The sequence below is a fragment of the Lineus longissimus genome, chromosome 16 (genome assembly GCF_910592395.1).
Source record: "Lineus longissimus chromosome 16, tnLinLong1.2, whole genome shotgun sequence".
NCBI lineage: Eukaryota > Metazoa > Nemertea > Pilidiophora > Heteronemertea > Lineidae > Lineus > Lineus longissimus.
Genome location: NC_088323.1, coordinates 14,873,824 through 14,894,344, shown reverse-complemented (window position 1 = coordinate 14,894,344; position 20,521 = coordinate 14,873,824). Strand labels below are relative to the sequence as shown.

Genomic DNA, 20,521 nt, shown 5'->3' with positions numbered 1-20,521 from the left:
CTCCAAAATCACTACTGCGATGTGTTTCCTATCTCAATCTCACTCCTAGGACACCCTGTCAAACCAGACTTCACAGCTGAGGTCCCTGAAGGAACTCCAAGAAAATCTCACATCAAGATTTAAATGTTTTTACTATCTCAACCTCACACCTTCGATCCCTCAGTCAATCAGGACCTCACAGCTCCGGTCCCCGAGTGAACTCCAAAATCACTACTGCGATGTGTTTTCCTATCTCAATCTCACTCCTAGGACCCAAGTCAAACTAGGCCTCACAGCTGAGGTCCCTGAATGAACTCCAAGAAAACCTCATATCAAGATTTAAATGTTTTTACTATCTCAACCTCACACCTGGGATCCCTCAGTCAATCTGACCCTCACAGCTCAGGTACCCGAGTGAACTCCAAAATCACTAAGTCAAACTAGACCTCACAGCTGAGGTCACTGAAGGAACTCGAAGAAAACCTCATACCAAGATTTAAATGTTTTTCCTATCTCAACCTCACACCTGGGATCCCTCAGTCAATCAGAACCTCACAGCTCAGGACCCCGAGTGAACTCCAAAATCATCACTGCGATCTGTTTTCCTATCTCAATCCCACTCCTATAGGACACCCAAGTCAAACTAGGCCTCACAGCTGAGGTCCCTGAAGGAACTCAAAGAAAATCTTATATCAAGACTTGAATGTTTTTACTATCTCAACCTCACACCTGGGATCCCTCAGTCAATCTGACCCTCACAGCTCCAGTACCCGAGTGAACTCCAAAATCACTGCTGCGATGTGTTTTCCTATCTCAATCTCACTCTTAGGTCACCCAAGTCAAACCAGACTTCACAGCTTAGGTCCCTTAAGGACTTCCAAGAAAACCTCATATCAGGATTTAAATGTTTTTACTATCTCAACCTCACACCTGGGATCCCTCAGTCAATCAGGACCTCTTAGCTCAGGTCCCCGAGTGAACTCCAAAATCACTACTGCGATGTGTTTCCTATCTCAATCTCACTCCTAGGACACCCTGTCGAACCAGACTTCACAGCTGAGGTCCCTGAAGGAACTCCAAGAAAAACTCACATCAAGATTTAAATGTTTTTACTATCTCAACCTCACACCTTCGATCCCTCAGTCAATCAGGACCTCACAGCTCCGGTCCCCGAGTGAACTCCAAAATCACTACTGCGATGTGTTTTCCTATCTCAATCTCACTCCTAGGACCCAAGTCAAACTAGGCCTCACAGCTGAGATCCCTGAAGGAACTCCAAGAAAACCTCATATCAAGATTTAAATGTTTTTACTATCTCAACCTCACACCTGGGATCCCTCAGTCAATCTGACCCTCACAGCTCAGGTCCCCGAGTGAACTCCAAAATCACTACTGCGATGTGTTTTCCTATCTCAATCTCACTCCTAGGACACCAGAGTCAGACTAGACTTCACAGCTGAGGTCCCTGAAGGAACTCAAAGAAAATCTCATATCAAGATTGAAATGTTTTTACTATCTCAACCTCACACCTGGGATCCCTCAGTCAATCAGGACCTCACATCTCAGGTATCCGAGTGAACTCCAAAATCACTACTGCGATGTGTTTCCTATCTCAATCTTACTCCTAGGACACCCAAGTCAAACTAGCCCTTACAGCTGAGGTACCTGAATGAACTCCAAGAAAACCTCATATCAAAATTTATATGTTTTTACTATCTCAACCTCACACCTGGGATCCCTCAGTCAATCTGGACCTCAAACTAGACCTCACAGCTGAGGTCCTATGAGTTCCATTGATTTGAGAAACAAGCTACTTTTCCTTTACAATATTTATTACTTCTTTACCAGTAATTCTTGATATTTACAAGTATATAATTACAATGTATGACAGATATTACTTTTTGACATGATACAAGGTCAATATACAATGTACAATCTTACAAGGAAAATACATGTAGGTCCACGGTATATTTATAGATACAGAACGTCTGCTCAGTCTTAACCCTTTCTTCTGGCGATACAGACATGACATTACAGACACATAAACGAAAAAAAATCCGTTTTCATAAATGAGTGGTAATGTGTGTTCTTCCTGTACGGGAGTTCACCCTTGTACATCAGTTGATGTTTTTTATAAAATACTTGGAAGTCACGATAACGAGGTTTTGATTCATGTTCTTAACTTTGTGAATACATGTAATATGTTTAATTTGAGAAAGATGGGACCCTATCATAGTAGTTTTCATTAAATATTTTGTAATTTATTTCACTTCCTGTGTTTGTACCCAATATGCAGTCCTTATCTTGCCGCATACGTGTCACTCTGTGATATGTTTGATTTTTAATCAAATTTGAATTTGAATTTGAATTTGGGTATAATAGTACATTGTGTATATTTGAGCATTGCTATTCACTGGTATCGTATCTTGGGACAGAAAAATGGCCTTTACTGGTCTATACCGAGTGTAGCCAAGGGGTATTTATACACTGGTATCCAAAGGGTGAAGCACTTCATGTCATATCCTGTATCAATTGTCAGTGATCGCCCGATACTAGGCCAGGCAAACTTCAACCTGATTTAATCTGATGGGTCACATGCACAATAGCATATATTTACAAACTCGAGTGCTTTCACTTCCTATCAATTGCGTGTACCAGTTTAAGCCAACAAAAGGCCCCAACACCAAGGTCTATATGGTAATTAAGACGGCCCATGGTTGGCTTAACCCCATGCACACAGCATAGAGCTCTCTGCAGTCCCATACTCTAAGCCGACCTCTATCGACTGTGTGCACTGGTTTAAGCCAACAAAATGCCCCTACACATAGGTCTTTACATCATTCAGACAACTCATGGCTGGCTTAAACCATGCACACAGTATAGAGCTCTCGGCAGTCCCATACTCTGGCCGACCTCTATTGACTGTGTACACTGGTTTAAGCCAACAAAGGGCCCTACACATAGGTATATATGTTAAAGACAGCTCATGGCTGGCTTAAACTCATGAACACAGTATAGAGCTCTCTGCAATCCTGCCAAATCATGATATCGCCTGAGCAGGGGGAAGGGGGGGGGGATACAGGATGTGCATAGATAGCTGCAAATATAGTACAACAGATATTATGCATTAAAGAAATCAGTTCAAAACTGATGGTTTCTACAGATAAACTTTAAGACACTAACTGTACAATGTTCAAATATGATTTTTGAAGATAGAATTTTCTGTCTTTTCAATAATCACAGTTTAAAGGGGGAGTATAGGCAGGAGATAGGGGATAAAACTTTCTGTCTTTGTGTGACTTTTTTTTCCATTTAGGGTCCAGGTTGTGTTCGATTAAACAACATCACTATATTGCTGATACAAGCGCAAATAGTTTTGATGTACTGTGAGATCAGAGCGTCACCTATCAGCAATTTTGTGTAACTTTATCTGTTCTTCCTGGCTCCTGCCCGTATTCTTCCTTTAAGGACACCCTTGGGACTGAGTAATGCTGTCCCCTTAAAGAGAGGTGTCCTGCTTACAGAGGTGTCTACTATTGAGGAAGATTCCACTGTACACGAATGGTATGTCAACATTTCAAAATCAAAAGCCAACTAGTACTCTCATTGTCGATTTCAAATTTGGGACCAAAAATCAGTGTCCTTATAAGAGAGGTGTCCTTGTAACAGAGGCGGCCGCTATTGAGGAAGATTCTAACGTACACGAATGGTATGAAAACATTTTGAAATTCCCCGATCAACTTCAGTTTGAAATTGATTGCATGCTGTATTCTCCGTCAAGGTATTTACGTGCGCGTTGTCTCAAAGCTCAGAAATATCAATACATTTAGGGCCAAGATATCGTTTATGTAAACGTGTTATCGGCGTGTTTCTTCGATGACCCCGATGATGCGTTGTCGCGCTCTCTTGTTGATGTGCGGTAGACAATTGACGAGCGATATGATCTGCTTTGTTGTGTATTCCTGGAAACAGAGAAACGAGGAAATGACTTTACATGTACAGACAAACCTCTCTATTAAGGACACCTCTCGGAACTGACAAGTGCTGTCCTGAATAGAGAGGTGTCCTGATTAGAGGGGTGAAATTGAATGGAAACAACTAATTTTATTGACTAAAACTAGTGTCCTTACTAGAAATGGTGTCCTTAATAGAGAGGGGTCCGCTAAGGAAGGTTCCACTATATATCCCTATAGTCGCTTTCATAAGCTTCTTTTGGGCGACTGGGCCAAAACTTCAAAGTTTGTTTTTTTATAGTTTTTCTTATATTTGTGAGTAATAGAGTTGTAAGAGTCTACTATGGATCATCCATGATTCCAAGTTTGTTTTTTATAAGGAGTTATTCTAATATTTGTGAGAAATACCATAGAGTCTAGCATGGGTCATCCATGATTCCAAGATTGAAACTTGCATCTATATGTCTATCTTTCAGTTTTATAACAAGAAAGAGTCAACAGGGAGATAGGAAAAGACTTTAGATTAGTTCAAGATGTTCCGAAATCTTGAAAATCACTCTTATTTTCACAATTGCTCTCGAAATGTTATCAAACCTTCCTCAAATTGATTGTTACATCAAGTCCCAGCTACTTGATACATTCAAAAGTTCATTCCGACCACAGCCGTGCGAGAAAAAGACCCGATACAACAGCATAGGATATTTTACGACACCGTTTTTGAACAGGGGTTTCGCGTCATTGAAGAAATGTCACGACAAATGACGTTGCATAAAGCTCCAGAAGTATAGCGTCGTCATGATGTGACATGTTTTACATATGCAATTAGCATACGGGCTAATATTCTGCACAAATCATCATTTCTCGAGAGCAGTTGCGCTCAGAATGAATTTTTCCATTGATTAAAGCGTTTGAACTAAGCTATAATTACCTTGTGGTCTTTGACCCAGGTCTCTAACTGGTCCTCGGGAAGGTAGTAGGCCTTGATGTAGGTTTCAACATATTCGCGTTCTGGGATTGGGCGCAGTTCTGTCAACTTCTCAAGCTTCATCAAAAACTGCTGGAAGTCTAACAACATCAACGCCCTACCTTCTGTTGTACACTTTTTGGCGCTAGCATATCTGAAGAAATTGGAAAGATTCAAATGAATGGGTTTTTTATAGAGAGGATACCGTTTTTGCAGTGATACAATTATCACTGTATTCATATTCAGGTATCCACCCCAGCATCACAGCATCCCCGCCTGCTCATCTGATGGACATTTATGGGCGCTCGAATTTCTGAAGAGATTGGAAAAATTAAAATGAATGGGTTTTAAAAGAATGAATGGGCTGTATACACATTCAGGGATACGCCCCACTCTACTGTCGTAAATAGGAATGATTCAAATGAATGGGTTTTCAGAGGACACCATTTTTGCATTGGGGCAATCATCGCAGCATCACCGCCCATCCATCTGTTACAAACTTTCAGGTATCCGCCCTAGCGCCAAGTCTAACAGCATCAAATGTTCGCCCCTCTGTTGTAAATGTTTTGGCGCTCGCCTATCTGAAGAAATTGGAAAATTTAAATGAGTGGGGCATTTGCATGGTTTGTATATTTTGGCTGTTTCATTTGACACGTTTTAACATTTACATAATAAGGCCATTTCAATATGCCCTCATCGCGAACGTCTGAACGCAGCCTCTTTTCGGTCAAGTTGTTGTGGCATCAGATGTCCATCTGTCCTTTCAACTATGGCATGTGTACTGTGTAGATTCTTGACTCTGTACAAAGGAACCCCCCTTAGCAGACACCTCTAAATTAAAGACAACCTCTCTATTAAGGACACTAGTTTTGGTCCCGAATTGGCTGTTTCAATTCAATTTGACCTCTCTAATCAGGACACCTCTCTATTAAGGACAGCACTACCTTGTCAGTTCAGAATGTGTCCATAGAGAGGTGTCCTGATTAGAGAGGTTAAATTGAATGGTAACAACCAACTTGGGACCAAAACTAGTGTCTTTAATAGAGAGGTTGTCCTTAATAGAGAGGTGTCCACTAAGGGAGGTTCCACTGTACAAGGATTTTAAAGTTCCAGATCGGACCTGTGCATAAGGAGGAAATTATGACGTCGTATTCCAAGTTTTGGTGGTTGCCTACGACTTGGATGACGACTTCATCATATCCGTCATATTACAGGTCCAATTAATTTGGAATTTCATACATACAGGTAATTTATCAATGTGACAATATTAGGAATTGCTTACTATATCTGTAATTATTATTTCTGTGTTTCTCTCTAGCCCTGGTGAACCCAGACACCCAGGATCGTTAACCATTATAAGTTTCAACACCTTCCTTCTTAATTGCCCCTTTCCATTGTTTTATAATCTCTATCTTTTAAGCTGTTTGACCCCTTTCATGATCTTCCTGATTAGCAGCTGGTTACTAGGCCCCTGCCCTTGGCCCTGTCTGATAATCTTGTATTGATGCTGCTGTGTACTGATTGGTTATTTCCTTAATTACTGAGTGCTAGTTGGCTCAGAGCCTGATATTTGGGCTAGGCTATTTACCCATTAGGGGTGTGTGCAATTAGGTATAAATGATGATGTTCATATGTTTTTAGTAAGTCCTGGCAGATCCAGAAAACCAACCTTTACCCTCTGTAGCTAAACAAGATATTTCTCTTGAAAAGCGCCAGAGCATTTCTAATTGACTTCACCCTTGACCTTACAGCATGGTAAGATTCTTTTATATGATCTCTTGTTGATATTTTATTGTGCGCCTTATTTTTGTAATATTTTAGTGTTGGTTGTAGATATGAGGTTAGAGGGACGTGGATAATAAATAATGTATATATCTTAGTTGGTTTAGTCTTTGGGTTCGAGTTCAGAGTTGCGAAGTTTATACGGTGACAAATATTATAAGCCCTTTTACCGCTACATTTTTGGTGGACAGCTGTGGGATTGACAAGTACTCCTTATTCATAAGGACTAACCTCAATCCAGTGATACGAACTCTGCCACAATATTTTTGAATTTTATTTACAAACTCATCTCGTAAATCTGCAAAATGTTTAGACGTAGGAAGACCTCGAAAGTTCGAAAGTCCTAAAGTCCTAAAGTCCTTTTTTGCCCTAAATGGAGAGCCGAACTCATTGATATTTAAAGCGGGGCTTGCCAAACTGGGTTGATTTTCAGTGCTGTTCGGCAAGTGGCTCTCCAAACATGGCAAAAATCATGCTTGTTCAGCGAGAGGCTTGCAAAATATACCCGGTCTTCCGAAAAATTGTTTACTTATGAAACAGAAGAAGAACAAACCTCGACCTCAGAAATACCTATCCTTAAACAAACCATCATGCTAACCACCACGTTTTATATTCTTCAAACAGTTATAACTCATCAATAAAAGCAGAATACGCGAGTCAATCGAAGTCAAAGGAACACATATCTGACCTTGATAGAGGCTGCAAATGATTGTCAACAAGATTTACCCCCACGAATTCACATAGATGCCAGCATAAACTTAAGAAGAACGAATCCTAGATGCATTAAAGAACACAAAGGTAAGAGTCAAGTGCTATGTTCTTGCTTTAACCCCATAATGCGAACCCTAAAATCCACAACCCTCATTCTTGGTAATGACGCTTGTAACTAGTTCTAGCATTTTTGCAAACTCTTTTCAACACACATTTACTGTGTCGACGCAATTAGGTTGAGCCCGGTCTGTCAAACATGGGCTTAAAATAGGCTTTAGCACAGGGACCCCTCAACCAGCTTAATTACATCGACACATTACATACAAAGGGCAGCTGAATAGAGCAAAATACTGACCAAAGGACACCACCCTGATCACAAAGCTGTGGGGCTCGGAAGGAGACCTCCCTAGGACAGCCGAATCTGTTGCCAATGTCTGTTTGGTGTGCATCTAAAACAATCAGAATGCAGAAGAAGACATCTGTATAGCACTGCACAACAGCCTGCTGCTGCATGAAAAATTTTCTTCTTTTTAATTTTTTTAACCAATGCCTTTTCCTATCTAAATTTGATAATCTCCTAAGGCTTGGGCCATGATACCATTTGATGAAGGGTTTTTGCAATCGAGATATATATATTTGTAGCAGTGACCTGCAATGAATGTTGTTGAACGAGCAACCGAAAAAATGATGAAAAAGACGGTTTGATCTTTTAAAAAAGCAAGCATGGATTAAATCTCTAATCTATACCTGAAAAAAATAAATAAACAAATGTGTTAGGTTTTGTAATTATTTGATTTACAGAGCTGAGCTGGCCTCAAGTTCAAGATTGTGAAGGAAGACCTGGTAAAGCCCACTTTAACCACAGAAGGATATATATATATATTTCATTTACCCGGCACCGAATTACACAACTCGCGAGCCAAAGAAGGCTTATCTGACACTGATAATTAATTCCTGTTTGATAAGAGGGCTACAGACATCGAATGAGATGTCGTCATGGATGTGAAGGAGAAAACAGTGACTGATGCAATGGATGATGATGGTATGCTCGCGTCGACGGTCCCGCTCGCGTCAACGATCCCGCTCACGTCGGCGGTCCCGCCCGCGTCAATGGTCCCGCTCGCGTTGACGTATAGTGACCTCGTTCTGACCTGGATTTTTGTCTTTTCCTTGATTATGGTCGTGGCATTGGTCCTATTACTGTGCTGCTGCCGGGAACGGTTCCTTCTTACTGCATCACGGAAAGGACATCACATTTTTGCAAAACTTTTCTTAAAATTTGGTGCACCGATTGAGATTAAAACAGTTGGTGGGTATTCTCCCCTTTTCCTTGCATCACAGAATGGACATGAGAGTGTTGTGAAACTCCTCCTAGACAGAGGAGCACAAATAGAGAGTAAATCAGTTAGTGGGCGTTCTCCCCTTTGGACTGCATCAGATAATGGACATGAGACTGTTGTGAGACTCCTCCTAGACAGAGGAGCAGTTGATGGGCAATCTCCCCTTTGGATTGCATCATTTAATGGACATCGGAGGGTTGTGAAACTCCTCCTAGACAGAGGAGCACAAATAGAGAGTAAATCAGTTAGTGGGCAATCTCCCCTTTGGACTGCATCAGATAATGGACATGGGAGTGTTGTGAAACTTCTTTTAGAAAGAGGTGAAATGACCGAGGCAAGTGTTCTGAGCAGCCACAGCCCACTCCACACAACTATAGATTGTGAAAACTCGATGGAGACATTGCACCAACAGAGAGCTGATATAGAGAGTAAAGATAACAAGGGGAAATCTCCGTTAAACCAAGCGGCAACAGTAGGTCAAACAGAAATTGTCCAGATTCTAATTGAACATGGCGCAGACATTGCGAGTAAGGATAATGATGAATTTTCTTCTCGGGACAACTGTGTGATACACGGACAGATTAATGTCATTGAATACTTTTTTAAAAATATCACTGATGAAGCCGACCTTAAGAAAACCATTGAAAGATGGTTACTGCTGGCAGCGAGATATGGACAGAAAGAGGTTTTAATTTTTCTAGCGAAAATGAACAAAATACCAGGTTTAGACTATGTAGGTCAAAATGGACAGTCTCCTTTAGCCACAGCTATCTCACATAGTCATTTTGAATGTGTCCGAATGCTCCACTCATTGGGTGCAACATTGTCTTTCATCAGCAATGTCGAACTTGCACAATGTTTATCTCAAAGTGGATCTATTGATATTTACAAGTATCTCCTGATTGCTGGATTAAACCAACATGCAGAGGATTTGAGGGATCACCACAATCTTTCTTTTAGTGAAGACATTAACTGGGACATCTTCAGAATGGCCCTTTCACCGCATGAAGTAGAAGAGAGGAAAAGAATTTCCACTTCCAGTTTGATCAAATTCCCAGGTTTGGGTTCGGTCCAGAGCCTTAATCAGGATAAACTGAATGAGCTGAACGTAACCATTGACACCAAAATTAGGGCGATCCTTGCTAAACTCTCATGGATTGTGACACTCACTGGAGGTTCAGCCGAATTAACCAAGGTGGGATTCCCTGATGAATTTGACTTCACAGTCAAGTGCAAAGGTTATATTCCCACAAGTAAGATTACAGAAGTTGGCCATGGTTACAGAAGGTGTGACGGATGGGATATTTTTGATAGCAGTAAGTTGGCTCATTCTTTTTTTTGGTCTTTCATTGATTCAAGTGATGACATGATCGTTTCAATCCCTTCAGCTGTTACTGGTGGTGGCAGTGCAAGCACGGTCATCCAATTGAGATGGAAGGCGGACGAACAGCGCAGTCTGGTGGTGTCGATAGACGTTGTACCCGTGCTTCAAGTAAATGACTGGCCGGATGGTGCCATTAAGAAAACCTGGATGATGGGATATGATGACCTCAAGAAACAGGGCTACCAGTTGGTTGTAAGACCTCCACACCAAGGGAGCTCATTCGGAAAGACTTTCAAAGAAGCTGAACGTGAGAGACTCTTCCGTGTCACATTTTCTCAGCTCGAGGTCGCGCACATCAAGGACTTACCAGCCAGGGTAAAGAATGCCTATATCTTGGCAAAATGTCTCAGGGATCCGGTCGTTTGTCAAGTTGTCGTGAAAGATGACCGCATGTTACATTTTGTCGACAAATTCCTCACAAGTTATCTTCTGAAAACTGTCTTTATGCACAACGTGAAAGACTTCCTACACCATGAGCCCCCCCTCCCCCTGGTCGAGATGGCCTACATACTGTACTCACATCTGGAGTACTATCTCTCACGTGGATCCATCCCAATATTCTGGATGCCCAAGGTCAACCTGCTACAAGGGGTTAACATTAATGCAGCTAAATCTCACAAGGTGGCAGCACACATGAAGGCCTTTGTTGGTGGACTTTACAAGGAGGAACTGAACCAAGAGCCACCAGGAGATGTGAATGCAAACCTCGACGAACCACCATGTCGCCTGGATTTGGATCCGAATGACGCAACAGCATTAGAAATTCTATCGCTGCCTATAAACCAGGACAGTAAGGTTGAAGGAAGTTCCGAGAACTCAAGCATTCTTAAAATGGCCCCAAATATCAGGAAATGCAATCTTGAGGGGGGGGACATTTGTCCTGATGCTAGCTCTGTCAGCCAAATCCTGGATTAAGTTGTTGGTTAGTTTTTGATGGTTACATGCTGCATGTTTTGAGTATTGTCCTAATAATTGCGCGGTGGAGCCACTGGCATTGGAGAAGTGAGGAGGCAGAGTCACTAGGTGAAGTAACAAGTTGGACAAATCTTGTCAGCACTCAGTTGGTGATTTTCGGCTACGTCACGTTTTTTCAGTCCCCAGTACACTACCTTGGACCTAGTACAATGCTTGAACTACATGTAACACAATGTATTTTAATACAAGACCACTCATTTACGATGACACGATGATTTTTTTTGCCAATCATTTCACTTATGTATCATTTATTCATCTGTGAAAATGTCATGCCTCTAGAAGAAAGGGTTTCATTTACTGTAAGAGAAACTCTGTATGTAAAAGTGTACTGAGAAATTTCACACCATGACCTTGGGAGATGCAGCCATTTGGGAGATTCAGCCATTGGGGAGGAGGCATGGGCCACTTGGGAGATGCAGCCATTTGAGTGGAGGCATGGGCCACTTGGGAGATGCAGCCATTGGGGAGATGCAGCCATTTGAGTGGAGGTATGGGCCACTTGGGAGATGCAGCCATTGGGGAGATGCAGCCATTTGAGTGGAGGCATGGGCCACTTGGGAGATGCAGCCATTGGGGAGATGCAGCCATTTGAGTGGAGGCATGGGCCACTTGGGAGATGCAACCATTTAGGAGATTCAGTCATTGGGGAGGAGGCATGGGCCACTTGGGAGATACAGCCATTGGGGGGATGCAGCCATTTGAGTGGAGGCATGGGCCACTTGGGAGATGCAGCCATTTGAGTGGAGGCATGGGCCACTTGGGAGATTCAGCCATTTGAGTGGAGGCATGGGCCACTTGGGAGATGCAGCCATTGGGGGGATGCAGCCATTGGGGAGGAGGCATAGGCCACTTGGGAGATGCAGCCATTGGGGAGATGCAGTCATTTGAGTGGAGGCATAGGCCACTTGGGAGATGCAGCCATTGGGGGGATGCAGCCATTGGGGAGGAGGCATAGGCCACTTGGGAGATGCAGCCATTGGGGGAGATGCAGCCATTTGAGTGGAGGCATAGGCCACTTGGGAGATGCAGCCATTGGGGGGATGCAGTCATTTGAGTGGAGGCATGGGCCACCTGGGAGATGCAGCCATTGGGGGGATGCAGCCATTTGAGTGGAGGCATGGGCCACTTGGGAGATGCAGCCATTGGGGAGATTCAGCCATTGGGGGGATGCAGTCATTTGAGTGGAGGCATGGGCCACTTGGGAGATGCAGCCATTGGGGGGATGCAGCCATTTGAGTGGAGGCAAGGGCCACTTGGGAGATGCAGCCATTGGGGGGATGCAGCCATTTGAGTGGAGGCATGGGCCACTTGGGAGATGCAGCCATTGGGGAGATTCAGCCATTTGAGTGGAGGCATGGGCCACTTGGGAGATGCAGCCATTGGGGAGGAGGCATGGGCCACTTGGTGTAGTAAAACGCTTCAAAAAGTCGGTAAATTAGCTCATTTCACTTGGTGATAGACTAAATATCACGTTGTTTCTGTTGTTCAATTATATTTACTATTTGTCCAACTGCATCTGTTTCCTATTTCTAACACCAGGTGACACCAATCCATCTGTTTGCAATTAGTGTGTGTATCAATTTTCCCAAACGCTGCATGTTAATTATGTGTCCTCAGTTTGTCATATGAGAATACTGAGAGATATGTGTATTGTTTCAACCATCACAAATCTGCTAAATAAGGCCAATTTTCTCAGGCGGCGTGTGTCGATTTCATGGAAATAACCAATAAAGAAAACAAACAACGTGAGCCTGTAATGATCGAATTATAGTTGAAAGTTTTGCGCCTTCAAGTCAGCGTTTGTCTAAGCATCACTAAAATCTCCAGAAAAAATACACCTCCAAAAATGTCACGATTTTCCGCAGGCGAGTTGAGCTTTAAATTTTTTCGAAGCTGGAGGTGCTAGTTTGATAAGAATGTGCTGTCTGACTCGGTATTTTTTGTATTGCGCTTGTGTATTTCATGAATTCTATGTAATGTATTTGCAAAATGACTGTTTATATTCGTAACGCTTCCTGTATTATTTCTAAGTTTTGTTGTCATGAGCGGTAGTTAAGTCATTTATTTTAAACTTGAGTTGTGCAACAGAAAACTGTTTGTTTTACTGTGCTTTCTGTGACGTTAAGTTTAAGTTCCGGTTCCAGATTCTTTTTGTTTTTGGTGCAGTGTTGCAAGTTTATTTTTTAAAGAGGGCTGAACTCTACTTTTGCCGTGGATGCAAGCACAGCATGTCATGACACTTGGTCTTATATTAGTCAGGTGACAGGCATAGCACGTCATGCCCTACCAAAATATCAATTCACCAGCACTTTCTCTCCCAACGCATTTGAGGAGGATTAGTTTCATCCTAATAGTACAGATGGCGAAAAATTTTGAATAGTTTTGACTGTTCGCTAAAAGTAAGCTCCACTGTTCATTATTGGTATCAACTGTCAGCACATGGCAGCGCCGGTCAAAAGAAACTTCCACAGCGAAAGGGTTAATCTCTGCAGTTGTGAAGTTACAATAAAGCTGGAAATGTTTGCCCAATATTGTTGTGGCGCGCTAAAGTAAAATGACACACTTTGGCATTTAATTTGTTTATGTAAGCTTGTAACAGTTATTTCAATCAGATTTTCTATTCGTAGTTACCACATACTGTGAACTCAATATAACTGAAAGGCCTGAATATTCTCCACTTGATAACTTACCCTTCAACAAAGGTGGTATTCGCGAGCGTGATACACAGCTCCCAGAGACAGCATGAAACAACGAAGGGCATCGGTACCCTTTTCGACAAGTTGTCCAACTTCATGGCAAAAATGTGGAAATCCTGGAATAAGGAACAAAAATTAAGCAAAACTAATTGGGGAACATTATCACCAGCCCAACGAAAGTTCACACATTCAAATGTGACCTGCTTTTGCGAAGTAAGTGCTTGACACAAATAGAGAGAATGGATAAAAGCTGGAACCTCTCTATTACGGACACCCTCAGGACTGAGAACTGCTGTCCTTAATAGAGAGGTTTCATCATTATAGTGGTCAAATTGAAGGGAAACCACCAATTTTGGACCGAAACAAGTCTCCTTAATAGAGAGATTGTTCTAAATAGAGAGGTGTCCGCTAAGGGAGGTTCCACTGTATTTGAGAATTTAAAATTTTGAAAATACTGAACACTTATAGTGTTAACTAATATAAATATGGCACGGGTGGACTTCCTCGGTGAGGTGGCTAGCCTTGCCTCTGCGAGGTGGAAGACCCTCGCAGAGCTTGTTACTGATTCCACAGGTGAATCAACTCACTCGTAAAACCTGATCGACATATGTACTGTGTTGCGACATGATGTCCTTTATGTCCCATCGGACGCTCGCCATCAGTTGAATTAGCTGATCGTAATCAATCGACCGTGCTGCAACGGCTGTGTAAACCGGTTGACGGAGTTCGGGCGTGACGCCGACCGTCTGCGAATAGAACTGTTGTAGGAACGCCTTCTTGTTCTGGGGAATCATCCCCTCGAGGTGCGGCTGCAGGAACTGGAATTGGTCCGCCAAAAATACGCTGAAAAAAAGTAACACAGGATCACCAACATACTGTAACCCCTGAAATGTTCAAGTGTATTTTAGTTTTAGAGATAACTGTGAAATATCTGGGCCAAAAAAGAAAATGTAGTTGAAATTACTGTTTTTTTAAACGCTTTGCGATGCAATTTCAAAAACCGCAAAATAAAATGGCTATGGCTTGATAAAAAGGATTCGAACACTCGTAAAAGCCTGGAAAAAGTTGTAATATAACAGATACAATCTTAGCCTTGATACTCCCAGCAACCCTAGCTCCCTACTTTCAATTGGAAACAAAGTTTATGGATATTTGGCCAATCTTTTTGAAAATACTCACAGTGATTCAACAGCAATGATTCTCTCTCCCAACCCATGCATTCCTTCAGCACTTGTCAGGTCAACAATGGGAGAGAGGTGGGGGTGTGCGACTTTACTCTGAAACAATAACAAAAAGAGAATTGTGACTAGGCTTATTGCTATTCCTTATTTTACAGCAGACACATATGGGCTGGTGGCAGATTTGCAAATACCAATGATAAGTGGAAATAAACATTAAGAAAATGTATTTCTTGAGTGGAAAAACAAGAGTTAGTTGCGCAGTCCCCCAAAATATTTTCATGAAAAGTTTGAATGTCTAAGAAATGTTCGCAAATTGCAAAACTAAATTGGCGCGAATATTTTGCAGTTTTAGCCGCGAGTTGTAAATTCTCATCAATCAGTTGTTGATACAGAAGTTATGACAATGTCATTTTTCTTGAATTCATTATCAGGTTGTCATATTCTTATTAATTCAAATTAAAAAATTGGTCTGTATAATATTGCATTCAATATTTGTTGGAGCAGTGTGTTTTGAGACCTAGCTGTCAGTTAAACCAAGCGCACACAACAAACAAAATGACGATGATAAACGACAACATCATTTTTAGGATGATTTCAGATGTTTTCAGGGTCACCCCCACGTGATGAACTGTCGGGCAGTCATGTCAAAAACAACCAGGTAACTATTGGTTATGCGCAATCTGTCGCCGACATGCTTGCCAATGATGCCCTCAGCAGAGGAAATGTTTCACTTTCACGTAGTTTTTCATAATTTGAAACAGTGTTTACAGTTTTTCATCACCCGCATGTGACAGACAAATTCATGTGTAACAAGGTTTTTTCGTCATTTTGTTCGACGTGTGCACATTTTTTGAAACGACAAGTGTTATATGTCATATTTGAGGCCACACCAATTATTTATCTGTATAGCGGGCCCTCCTACATTGGTTTTGCCTTTTTTACTATAAAAATTTGGAATATTTCTCGCCCTTAATAGTCATTCTGATGACAGAGAACTTTTATTATTTTAATTTTATTCAGGCCAAGTTGTTATTTTTATTTTCATTCCTCCCACCTACAAGTACAATTGATTTTTGGCAAATCTGCCCGCTACACAGATATAATAATTGGTGTAGCCTAACATTGGTTTATTTGAGATGGTTACATATCCAACCAGAGGATTATGCCAACCTTTTTCAGCAGTTGTGGAAACATTAAGTTCTTTTAGCAATACTTTATTGACTCCAACAGGTAGTGCCATCTATTAGTATCACAAAACATATGTTTTGTATGGAAATTTTATTGTGTATTTTTAACTGAGGCTCATGCCTTCTGGATTTAATAAAATCACTATATGCATTATGATGCCTTCCTGGTTGGTCTGTCGTTGCACGGTAAGAGACTATGACCACGACAACGTCAAAAGTTTTGTGAAACTGTGGGACTCAGAGCAGTACCTCTTCTTCTTCAGCATTTGCTCCACACTCGGAGGTGCTTTTCTCCAGGGAGTATTCCTCCTCCAAGGCGGGATGAGCGTTTATGCATGCCACTACAGTTATGCGCCAATTGGGTTTAACGGCCTATTGAATCCGACTGCGGCGAGAGGTTCAGTCAACGCAAGCTATTCATGTTTCTTACTTGGTGGAGTCTTTAACTGGTTCTGGCATGGACACCAGATACAAGGAACCATGGTTTAAAGTCTCATTCGCAAGGACAGTAAAGAGCAAGAAATTTTAGTCCCTTGAAAGCCACGTCGGTTCATCCAGAAATAGAATCCTTGGTTCTCCCCACGATCGAACCCGGGCCCTATGGTGGTAGCCAGCAGTGTTAACCACTAGGCTCTGGGTTCTCCCCACGATCGAACCCGGGCCCTTTTGCGTGGTAGCCAGCAGTGTTAACCACTAGGCTCTGGGTTCTCCCAACGATCGAACCCGGGCCCTATGGTGGAAGCCAGCAGTGTTAACCACTAGGCTCTGGGTTCTCCCCACGATCGAACCCGAGCCCTATGGTGGTAGCCAGCAGTGTTAACCACTAGGCTCTGGGTTCTCCCCACGATCGAACCCGGGCCCTATTGCGTGGTAGCCAGCAGTGTTAACCACTAGGCTCTGGGTTCTCCCCACGATCGAACCCGGGCCCTATGGTGGTAGCCAGCAGTGTTAACCACTCGGCTCTGGGTTCTCCCCACGATTGAACCCGGGCCCTATGGTGGTAGCCAGCAGTGTTAACCACTAGGCTCTGGGTTCTCCCCACGATCGAACCCGGGCCCTTTTGCGTGGTAGCCAGCAGTGTTAACCACTCGGCTATGAAGCTGGACCACTACTCTTACCCTTATCTCCTCAGCCGTAGGTGGGGGCGCCCCAAACTGCGGCTCCAGCAGAATGAGATTATCCTCGATCCGTTTTAACGTCGTCCTTAAGCGGCTGCCCAAAGAACGCCCAGAAGATTCGCTCTGAATTGAAGAAATGACAATTTAAAAAAATATTCAGGATCATTTTGATAATCTTCTGGAAATCTTAGACAGCTTGCTTGTTGATACACTCCGACTTGTTTTTAGCCACAGCGTTTTTTTGTCAAAATCGCTTGTGTTGGTCCAAAATATCGAAAAAGTCAAAAATCTCTCAAAGTTGCATTTCAATACCCTGTTTGGGAATTGAAATTGTTATGTCACTTTCAGTGTTGGTTGTTGCCAATGATCTTGTTTGAAGTCAATTTCCTATATTCATTAGTACACCAGAGCCACCTATTGTGAGAAAGCTTATCTGGTGCTCCCTATTGCATTGATATATGCTCTGGAGAAAACAAATCAGCAACGCCATTGTGTAGACCTATATACAAAAACTCCTGCCAGGTTTTAGCAAATTTGCTTGCATGATAACTGCACTACGGTATTGTTTATTTCTTTTTACCAGAGCCACTAGAAAAAACAATTAACATGAATGGATTTGCCCTTTAACACCGAATCAATATTATTTGTGATGACTTACTGCGTCAATGGCAAAGAAGCTGTAGACCTGAAGAAGAACATTACATCACGTTACTCATTCATCAACGAAATGTAACGGGGTAATGGGGTCGGGACGGCAGCACATCATGAACAGAGCGGGCCTATTTCATGACGTTACATCACGAAGAGAGCGGGCCTATTTCATGACTTCACATCATGAACAGAGCAGGCCTATTTCATGACGTCACATCATGAACAGAGCGGGCCTATTCCATGACGTCACATCATGAACAGAGCAGGCCTATTTCATGACATCACATCATGAACAGAGCAGGCCTATTTCATGACATCACATCATGAACAGAGCGGGCCTATTTCATGACGTCACATCATGAACAGAGCGGGCCTATTCCATGACGTCACATCATGAACAGAGCAGGCCTATTTCATGACGTCACATCATGAACAGAGCGGGCCTATTTCATGACGTCACATCATGAACAGAGCGGGCCTATTCCATGACGTCACATCATGAACAGAGCAGGCCTATTTCATGACATCACATCATGAACAGAGCAGGCCTATTTCATGACGTCACATCATGAACAGAGCGGGCCTATTTCATGACGTCACATCATGAACAGAGCGGGCCTATTTCATGACGTCACATCATGAACAGAGCAGGCCTATTTCATGACGTCACATCATGAACAGAGCAGGCCTATTTCATGACATCACATCATGAACAGAGCGGGCCTATTTCATGACGTCACATCATGAACAGAGCGGGCCTATTTCATGACGTCACATCATGAACAGAGCGGGCCTATTTCATGACGTCACATCATGAACAGAGCAGGCCTATTCCATGACGTCACATCATGAACAGAGCGGGCCTATTTCATGACGTCACATCATGAACAGAGCGGGCCTATTTCATGACGTCACATCATGAACAGAGCGGGCCTATTTCATGACGTCACATCATGAACAGAGCGGGCCTATTTCATGACGTCACATCATGAACAGAGCAGGCCTATTTCATGACGTCACATCATGAACAGAGCAGGCCTATTCCATGACATCACATCACGAACAGAGCGGGCCTATTTCATGACGTCACATCACGAACAGAGCGGGCCTATTTCATGACGTCACATCATGAACAGAGCAGGCCTATTTCATGACGTCACATCATGAACAGAGCGGGCCTATTTCATGACGTCACATCAGGAACAGAGCAGGCCTATTTCATGACGTCACATCATGAACAGAGCGGGCCTATTTCATGACGTCACATCATGAACAGAGCGGGCCTATTCCATGACATCACATCACGAATAGAGCGGGCCTATTCCATGATGTCACATCACGAACAGAGCGGGCCTATTCCATGACATCACATCACGAACAGAGCAGGCCTATTTCATGACGTCACATCATGAACAGAGCGGGCCTATTCCATGACATCACATCACGAATAGAGCGGGCCTATTCCATGATGTCACATCACGAATAGAGCGGGCCTATTCCATGACGTCACATCATGAACAGAGCGGGCCTATTCCATGACGTCACATCATGAACAGAGCAGGCCTATTTCATGACGTCACATCATGAACAGAGCGGGCCTATTCCATGACGTCACATCAGGAACAGAGCGGGCCTATTCCATGATGTCACATCACGAACAGAGCGGGCCTATTCCATGACATCACATCATGAACAGAGCGGGCCTATTCCATGACATCACATCACGAACAGAGCGGGCCTATTCCATGACATCACATCACGAACAGAGCGGGCCCATTCCATGACATCACATCACGAACAGGACTGCGATGTATCACTGTGCAATAGCTCTCAATACATACCCTAGTGATGTTACCTCGGACAATGATGTTTATTCCGTACATGGGAGCATTAGCATTGCATCAGAACAAGCCATGGGTACGAGGTTTCAAATGGGAGATTTTCAGATACGAGATTTGAAATGGGTTTGCTGGAAGGGGTGACATTTAGCATTTTAAAAAAGCTAACTTTAGCAAGCCGTGCTTTGTTTGTGTAGTTTGTCAATGCCTATATTGTCCCTTTAAAACAAAAAACAACAATAAAAGGCACAGGTCTGTTTGGGTGTTTTTTTGTTGGCTAAACTTTAGAATTACCGATCGGATGTTCCTCCGCACTATATAAGTTGTGAATCGGTTTAAAGGGTTAGGGTTAGGGTTAGGCTACTTGTTCATTATTCGGTATTCATTCGCCCCTTAGACCTATACTTCCGATCGGGAATTCTAAAGTCGTTCCGAAATGGGTTTTAACACGTTCATCATCTGCATGTATTTACCTGAAAATAAACACAGAAATAGATAAGGTATTGGTTACACAAGTACAGTGGAACCTCCCTTAGCAGATACCTCTGTAGCAGGACACCCCTTCTATTAGGCAGGCGGTATTTGCACCACGCCACCACGGGCACCACGCGACCACCACGCCACCACGCGAACAGGCGGAGCGATCATAATGACGATATCAAAACAGACCATCAGACCACAGACACTTGAGAGTTGTGGTTACACCTACCAATTATAGATGGCATGTTGGTATACTGCGTTGTTGCCTGACGGGATTTACGA

General features: G+C 42.8%; 2 protein-coding genes and 1 long non-coding RNA gene across 3 annotated transcripts in view; 2 read left to right on the top strand and 1 right to left on the bottom strand.

The window, feature by feature from the left end:
• Positions 1-8,510, top strand: part of LOC135500552 (uncharacterized) — a 20,451-nt gene extending 11,941 nt beyond the window's left edge. Inside the window, exons 5-6 of the long non-coding RNA XR_010449470.1 lie at positions 7,303-7,476; positions 8,191-8,510. This is a non-coding gene — a long non-coding RNA (uncharacterized LOC135500552). The remainder of the gene's footprint in view (positions 1-7,302; positions 7,477-8,190) is intronic.
• On the bottom strand, positions 1,708-20,521 carry LOC135500547 (syndetin-like). Its single transcript, XM_064792082.1, has 8 exons — positions 20,233-20,521; positions 17,929-17,955; positions 17,271-17,393; positions 14,964-15,061; positions 14,372-14,627; positions 13,779-13,900; positions 4,861-5,050; positions 1,708-3,941 (listed from the first exon to the last, which is right to left on the bottom strand). The coding sequence occupies exons 4-8, from the start codon at positions 15,002-15,004 to the stop codon at positions 3,837-3,839; spliced, it is 714 nt and encodes a 237-aa protein (XP_064648152.1). The 5' UTR covers positions 15,005-15,061; positions 17,271-17,393; positions 17,929-17,955; positions 20,233-20,521; the 3' UTR covers positions 1,708-3,836.
• Positions 8,566-11,726, top strand: LOC135500767 (ankyrin-1-like). Its single transcript, XM_064792418.1, has one exon. It carries the CDS (start codon positions 8,566-8,568, stop codon positions 11,026-11,028), a length of 2,463 nt encoding a protein of 820 aa, XP_064648488.1. The 3' UTR covers positions 11,029-11,726.

Bases quoted from the DNA above. Each gene is read 5' to 3' on its own strand.
- LOC135500547 (XM_064792082.1), bottom strand. From the start codon at position 15,004: ATGCATGGGTTGGGAGAGAGAATCATTGCTGTTGAATCACT. The intron at 14,628-14,963 runs GTGAGTATTTTC...ACTTTTTTTCAG, and splicing joins ATCATTGCTGTTGAATCACT to CGTATTTTTGGCGGACCAAT. The intron at 13,901-14,371 runs GTGAGTTGATTC...TCCTTATTCCAG, and splicing joins ATGTCGATCAGGTTTTACGA to GATTTCCACATTTTTGCCAT.
- LOC135500767 (XM_064792418.1), top strand. From the start codon at position 8,566: ATGGTCGTGGCATTGGTCCTATTACTGTGCTGCTGCCGGGAACGGTTC.